At 33.0% G+C, this 8090-nt stretch overlaps 1 protein-coding gene across 2 annotated transcripts; it reads left to right on the top strand.

The window, feature by feature from the left end:
* The first annotated feature begins 3086 nt into the window (after positions 1–3086).
* LOC118029671 (uncharacterized) lies at positions 3087–7042 on the top strand. 2 transcript variants are annotated; one of them, XM_035033570.2, is made up of 5 exons: positions 3087–3747; positions 4774–4810; positions 5200–5436; positions 5518–5565; positions 6407–7042. In XM_035033570.2, the coding sequence occupies exons 1-5, from the start codon at positions 3422–3424 to the stop codon at positions 6800–6802; spliced, it is 1044 nt and encodes a 347-aa protein (XP_034889461.1). In that variant the 5' UTR covers positions 3087–3421; the 3' UTR covers positions 6803–7042. The 2 variants fall into 2 exon arrangements, with proteins under 2 accessions (XP_034889461.1, XP_073261965.1); XM_073405864.1 differs by having other exon boundaries at positions 6417–6694.
* The last annotated feature ends 1048 nt before the right edge of the window (positions 7043–8090 follow it).

Raw genomic sequence — 8090 nt, 5'->3', positions numbered from 1 at the left:
AACCATATGAAAAGAAATAAAAAAAAATTATGAATTTCAATTCCCAATCAGTCCAATGTTAAAAATAAAATTACAAAAATCAATGTTGAAGGACATGAGACTGGTATAATCTCTTTAGAAATAATAATAAAAAAGACTTGATTTAATCAAGGTTAAAACACCAATACTCACGACTCTAATCTTGAGACCAAGGTATCCTCATATAAAATTAATCAAAACAAATTATGAAATTTAATTCTCAACTGACTCAATATTAAAAGATAATTTTTTTTAAAAAATTAATAAAAAAACATAAAAAACAACTTGAGTCAACTCGAGTTAGTCCGTTAAGTACTCTTCTCGAGTAATGAGATCGAAATAACTTAATAGAAAATACATAAAATAAACTATGAAGTCCAATTCCTAATTAACTCAAGACTAAAGGATAAAATTAACAAAAAAAAAAGTTAAATATATATAAAAAAACCCCCAGCTAACAGGGTTAACTTGCTAAACTCTTGATCTATGTCACGAGAGTGAGATAACCCGATAAAAAAATAAATATAATACCAAGGGATAAATTAAAAAAAAAAATTGAAAAAAAAAGACAGACAAAAATGTTTTTTAGTTTTAGGGTCGAACGGAAAAGTATTATTCATGGCTAATACATACAATACTTCGCCATATGTTTTAGTTAATTGCTAATAATTAATTAATAATAATAACAACAACAAAAATAATTATAATAATAATTAGAGTGAAATGGTGAAGAAGATGACTCTTGATATGATATGGTGCCTGAATCCAGCTTGTATTGATTTGTTGCCTTGAATAGCCTTTACTAAAGCCACGAGCATGATCCCCAAATAGAAAGGCTTTGGGGCTTTTCCGATGAAAGCTAATGAAAAGACTTTTTAACGAAATATTATGGATTTTCAAGAGAAAAATTGAACCAAATAGGGAAATGGAACGTTTCCTTTTCTCTTCTTTCCTTTGCCGTCATCATACGACTAGAGAACTTATCCCTTCTAAAACTGCCTCACTTTTCTAGTTTGGTTCCTGTCCTTTTCTTTCCCTCAACAAACTTCAGAATTCTGGGCCAAAAATAAATAAAAAAAGAAGATAAATTGTGAAAATTCAATCCACAATGCAACCAGTTGATTTATTTTTAACTAAATATGTTTTTTTTTAATCTTTTTTAATTAAATTTTTTTATAATTAATTATATTTGAAAATGTGATCATGATTATTTTTAATACGTTAATGTTAAAAATAATTTAATTTAAAGTAAAGAAAAAAATAATTTTTTTTTTAATTTTTTTTAAAATACTTTTACAATGCAAAAAAAAAAAGAAATTAACCAAATGCAATCTAAATCTAAACAATCAATAAAAAAATAATATTTAGTCCAAGTGTTTAATAAATATGAAATTATGTGATTGTTTTAAAAAAATATATAAATGATGAACATTTCACAACAGTAAAAAGGAAAAAAGAAAAATCCACTGAGTTATTATTGTTAACGTGACAATAACTAAATAATGTTAAATCACGCGTTATGGTTAGCGCGTGGGGTCCTCTTTCTTGCTCTTTATAATCTTTAAACGACATGTCCTCTTGTGCCCACCACAGTTCCACTACAAGAACAGAAAGGGTCACCAAGGTGTACATATGCCTTACGTACGTCATTACAGGACCACTACCAACGTTATGAAAATTAAATACCTCCACACTTGAGTTCTTGGCCCAGCGATTGAAGGGACTTGTTTTTTTTTTCTGCATCCTGGATTCAAACCTCACCGTGCACGTCTGCCACCCCCGCGGTGCCTTACATGTTTACTGGGTTTGCAAAATGTTCAGTGAGCTGTGAGATTAGTTGTGGTACGCGCAAGCTGGCCCGGACACCCATATAAATAAAAAAAAAAAAATTTAAATACCTCCTTATTATGAAAAACAAAAATAAATTAAAACCCTCCTACCAAACATTTAAAACTGTTTGAGATTATGATAATAATTATAGTTTAAAGTATTTTTTATTTAGAAATTTATTAAGATGATATTTTTTTATTTTTTTTAAAATTAATTTTAATACTAGCACATTAAAATAATTAAAAAATATTAAAAAAAATTTAATTTTAAATAAAAAAATTAAAAATATCAGTTATACCGCGTCCCAATCATGCTAGAAGAAGAAACCCATCTTGAAATCACAGTCCACACATCAGCATTTTCCAAGCATGTACACGTCAAATGATATATTTTTTTATTAGAATATTAAAAACTTTAAAAAATATCTAAAAAGTATTAATTTACTTTTTTTCATGCAAAAAATAACTTAAAATACATAAGCTATCGTATTGCCAGCAAGCCTTACACTATGAAAAGAACCATTGATAATCTAATTTCAAGTCTTATGCACATGCATAATTATTAAAATCATCTAATCTCAAGTCACATGGCATGAGTTCAAGATTACATATTAATCAAGGTAATCCATATCAATTAAATTATTTAAAAAATAAAAATTATATCATTTTAATTTTTTTAAAAGTAAATATTTTTTTTAATTTAATCAAACAATTTACAAATTGATTTTTAAAGTGACCAAGTTAACTATGGGTTGATTTTTTTTTACACCTACCTTTGACTAAGTTGAAGTCAACATAGTTTTATTTTCAAGTTAACCTTAGTTTTATTATGTTAATATTTTTTTATTTAATTTGAAATTTATTTGAAATTAAATTTTAAATTATAGATCTCTTTTAATTAAAATGTATTTGTAGGTATGATAATGATTATTTTTTTAAAATGCTTTTAACTTATAAATATATTAAAATAATATATATTTTTTAAAAATTAATTTTGATATTATTAATTTAAAAACATAAAAAAATTCAAATATTTAAAAATAATATTAGAAACGCATTATCAATCTTACATCAAATCAAATAATGTTTAATAAATATGCTCTAAGATACCGATTGGACCCAAATGGATGGACGGTGCATGACATGATGCTTGGAGAGTCCCTCACACAACCAAAACCCAATGAACCACAATGCACCCCCCAACTTCCCCTTACTATAGTTGCCTTGAAGCAGTGTCCATGTGCAGTAGTTTAAAGTTTAAACTATAGAGTATAGATTTTCTTGCTTTCCTGTCCAAAGTAAAAGGAAAGAGCTCCCCTCCCCTTTCTCACCTCCCTTCCTTTTAATAACAAGTCGCCGTCGGGCAACAATTTCCAACCCCTCTCTTCCTAACTAAGCTGAAAGCTATAACTTCAAACGTTTCCATAGTACCTTGGATTCCTTCTCCCCAACCCACGCGCCACTATCCCCAACCCACGCGCCTCCACCACTTCTCTAATCTGATAAGATCTGAACAAGGGTTCCCTTTTTATGAATCCAAAGCATCTGATGATAGGGAAGATAATAACAACAACATGGGCGGAGTCACTTCAACAATTGCCGCGAAGTTCGCTTTCTTCCCACCAAACCCGGCTTCTTATACGGTGGTAACTGATGACTCTTCCTCTGCCGTGTCTGGAGGCTCCACCACCAGGCTGTATATACCCGAGGTGCCGAGGAAGGATGACGTGGATGTGCTGAAGTTGAGGACTCGGCGTGGAAATGAAATTGTGGCTGTTCATATTAAACATCCAAGAGCTTCAGCTACTTTGCTGTATTCTCATGGAAATGCTGCTGATTTGGGTCAAATGTTTGAGCTTTTTGTTGAATTGAGCAATCGCCTTCGCATTAATCTTATGGGGTTAGATCCTTAACTCTTTACCTTTTGAAGTATTTTTCTTTTAATATTATTGTTTGGTTTGGTTTAGCTTGTTTAGTTCTACTAATTGAAAGTATGGAACTTCATGAGTGTTGGTTTGGTTGATTTGGTGGGCTGGTGCATTTTTATTGGATTTATTGCTCTTGTGTAATTTATTGATTAAGCGTACGGGAGAGGCTTTCCATGTATAGTTTTGGTGTTTGATGGAGAAAAGGTCTGGTTTTTAATGTGTATTGTTGAGTTTGAGGGTTGGCTCTTTAGTAGTGAACTTTGTGGTTGCGACAAGGAAGTAACGTATGACTGTGGTGAGGGTAACGTTTACTCAACTGGTATTGAAAGTAAGTTTGGGAACTCTAATGGTGGAAAGAGAGGTTTAGGTGTGGGTTTTTTTCCTACAAGTCTGCAATTTCCATTTTGAGTATTACCCATTTGTTGGGATTTGGGAGAGTTTGTTGAAAATTAAATGCTAGTTTTAGCAAGGATGGAAGCCAAGTTATCGTTAGGGCAGTTGCAAACCCTAAGTGAATTGGGTCAGTCTTTAATGTAGATATGGCTTTTTTCTGTCTTCTCTTGAATCCGATGATACATAATCACTGCTCTCACTGGCATATCTGAAATTGAATGATGTTCATGGCAGTAAGAATGGTCTTTAAAGGTAGATCTTAGGTTTTAACTTGACATGGTTAGTTTCAAAATCACCATTGGAATGGTTTTTACCTTTCAGGATACGCCTTACAGAAGCAATGTAGAAGTTATGGTATTTACTTGGCTACGCTACATGATAACTAGTGTACTTGTTCCTGTTGTAATATAATGGAGAAATATAGGCGAATAATAACCTCATAATCTCTTAAAAAATCAGAAGTGATGCAAAGAAAAGAAGAAAAAAAAAAGTATTCATATTCTTTATAAATCATGTTCTTTTCATTTCCTTTTCAATTTTATGTTACTGTTGTTTATTTTCAGGTTAGTTTTTAATATTGAATTTATGTTTTTTGTTTTTTCCAGATATGATTACTCTGGCTATGGGCAATCAAGCGGAAAGGTTTATACCAGCTTTCCTATTCCTGGTTGCTAATGATCAAAAGAAAGTTTTAGGCTCTGCTCGAGCTTTAACAATTTCACATGTCCTTGTGGATGTCTTCTTCTCATGCATGCTTAGATATCCTTGTTTCAGAACTTAGATATTCAAATTCAAACATGAAACATGGAGAAGTTCTCCTTATGCTTTTGATTTGCATATTTTCTACTCGTCATCCATAAAGCAAGAATTATATGTTAATTGTTTCCTTGTTCATTCTATTTTACATCTTCAAAATTGTCTATTAATCAAGGACCTACTTGGCATTATGTCTAGTTTTTCAAATGGTTAGTGTTGTTTGCTTGTAATATATGGCATTGCTCTCAACATGTGGCACCTTTCTTTTGAAACAGCCAACTGAATGTAACACATATGCGGACATAGACGCGGCATATAAATGCCTCAAGGAGCAGTATGGGGTTAAAGATGATCAACTAATATTGTATGGCCAGTCTGTTGGTAGTGGTCCCACAGTTGATCTTGCTTCGCGTTTACCAAACTTGAGAGGTGTGGTTCTGCATAGCCCAATATTGTCTGGGATGAGGGTATTGTACCCAGTCAAAAGGACTTACTGGTTTGACATTTACAAGGTATTTTTTTGTGGTGTTGATTCTATTAAATATGCCTGTTTAATTCTCTGTGCGAGCACTTAAGTTATTTTCTCCTTTCAGAACATTGACAAAATTGGTATGGTGAACTGTCGTGTTCTCATAATTCATGTAAGTATTATTTCCCCTGTCTTCAATTTCTTTTGAGCTGTTCACAGTCTCTCTTTGGGACATTATTTTATGCATTGCATGAGTTGTTGGCTAAAGTGAAATATGCAGGTCTTATGGTTTTGATATTTTTCTTGTGCTAGAATACAAATTTTCAGACTATCATTGGAAAAATTAATAGCTGTGTAACCTCTAGAGATATGAATACAGGAAATTCCTTAGCATCACAGTTTCACTGGAAGCTTTCAACAGGATGTAACTATGGTTGCAGTCATAACTCATAAACCAAGCAAATAATACGAGGAAAGAGTCTTGATAGCAACTGCTAGCCTGTATTCAGTGTCAACCTAATTCAATTTGGTTGTTAACAAATGAGCTTTTCCTATACCAGTGATAATATGATTTAATTAATAAAAAGCCCAAGACGGAGTAAAATTACAAAAAAAAAAGGTCTCTTTAAACCTTATTTTTTAATTATTCATTTGCTAAGGGCGTAAAGGTGGCCTGATTGACTTCCTTGGTATGTAGTTTGCAATAAACTGCTTTGACATTTGGGTAATCATGTAGTTGCGTAACCTGGATAGTTTTGCACATACAAGTTCAATTTATATTTTATTTTTGTTTCTATAAATCAGAAGGATAAAACAAAATGTTAATATTTGTTGATCCTCATTTGATTGCTAATTTTTTTTGTTATATTGTTCAATTTGCAGTTATCTGTATGTACACTCATAGTTAATAGTCAGAAATTTATGGCTCATCACTCTTAAAATATCGTTTGTGGAAATTAGAGATAAAATCTCATTGGATATAAGGGATTTTAATATTTTTTTTTACACTTCAGGGAACATCAGATGAAGTGGTTGATTGCTCTCACGGGAAACAACTTTGGGAGCTTTGCAAAGAGAAATACGAACCATTGTGGATCAATGGAGGTGGGCATTGCAATCTCGAGCTTTACCCAGAATTTATCAAACATCTGAAGAAGTATGTTTTGACCATAGGCAAATCAAAAACAGCTACAAATGGTCCTAAAACAACAGCAGAGTCTGAAAATCAGAACAAACCATCTGAGAGTGCAAGTTCAGACACTTTTGAACTGGGTGACCTTCCTGAAATCTCTAGAAATAGCTTAGATAGTAGGCTTGAGAAGTCTAAGAAGCCAAATAAGCCTGAAAAGTCTCGGATGAGCACTGACCGTGTTGATAGATTTAGAAGAAGAAAAGGCTTGGTCTGGTGATTATTTATGCCAAGAGCTTCATAAATAAAATACATGCATTGGTTGACTTGAGAAGGTAATTTAATTTCACCCCTGCTTTGTAATGTGCATTGAGTCTAGTACAAATTATTAGATTGAGTGTAATTTTCCATATAAATGTTGTATCTGTACGAATGCTTAGAACGTGAGTCAAATTAAGCGAAATCTTGTATTTTAACTCTGAGCTGTTCATTTGAAGATAAAATCATGTATTCGCAACTATCACCTGTAGCCATTTTTCGTTTTTCCTTCTGTGTAGATTTGAGAAAGTTTTATATGCTTATCTGGTGCTGACCATTTTCTTTCTTGGTCATGATTTACATCAACAAACTAGAAACGTTTATGTTTTTGCTTTTTGGATTCTTCAACTCAGATTTGTGAAACGTTCTGCATGTTGCTGGACATCCTGAGTGATTTTGATATCAGGGCATTTAGTACATCCAGGAAAGAATCGAAAGATTTCCTGTTTTTCTTCATCTGTGGGATATGTTTCAAGGACAGTGACATCCTTGCTCTGCAAAGCAGAGTCAAAGAATATGCTTATCAACAGTGCGTTAAACTTCTTTCACCATGTCGAGCTATGTGTCCCCGTTCTCCATTTCTCATTTCTCTTCGAACCAAAATCTTATACTGTCCTCAAAGTTTCCACTGAACATTCAAGCAGGTCAAACCTATTTTTTACTGGTAGCCATACACTTCATTTCTTGGCAGCTTGTGTTTTTGTGAAGTAATGAATTAAGTTTTTTTCCTTTTGAACTGCAATGAACACGTCCGTTGGTATGAAAGTCAGATGAAAGGAATACAAATCAGTCAAGGGAGGGTTTATTGACCAACCAATTAAAAGAACAATGCGCCTCGCAAACACTAGCTGCTCTGGTTACCAGTCTGAGGAACAATTTGCATATTGACAAATGAGGGAGACATAAGTGCATCTATGGGCTTCTGGACTAAAATGGAGGAGTCTAATTTGTAAAAATCACTGAAGATGTTCAGGCAACTGAAATAAAAACTCTAGAGGCTTCAATAAAAAAGTCTCCCGTACTCAATTCCGTAGACAATTGCTACCCATGCATATTGGTACTATGTTGAGGGCACAGAAAGATGCAACCGTGTTCATCTTGATCTTAGCTAAATGCAGAGCCTTGATTCTCTCCAAAGGCACGTGCAGCTCTCCCTGCTACGGCTCTTCTTGAGTGATGAAGGCATTACGAGATTTCAAAATCATAATCTGCCCCGCAGCATAGCAGATTAGAGTCCTCCCGCTATCGGA

This window comes from Populus alba, chromosome 17 (genome assembly GCF_005239225.2).
Source record: "Populus alba chromosome 17, ASM523922v2, whole genome shotgun sequence".
Taxonomy (NCBI): Eukaryota; Viridiplantae; Streptophyta; class Magnoliopsida; order Malpighiales; family Salicaceae; genus Populus; species Populus alba.
Note: the sequence above shows the minus strand (reverse complement) of the source record. Positions and strands in the feature narration are given on the sequence as shown.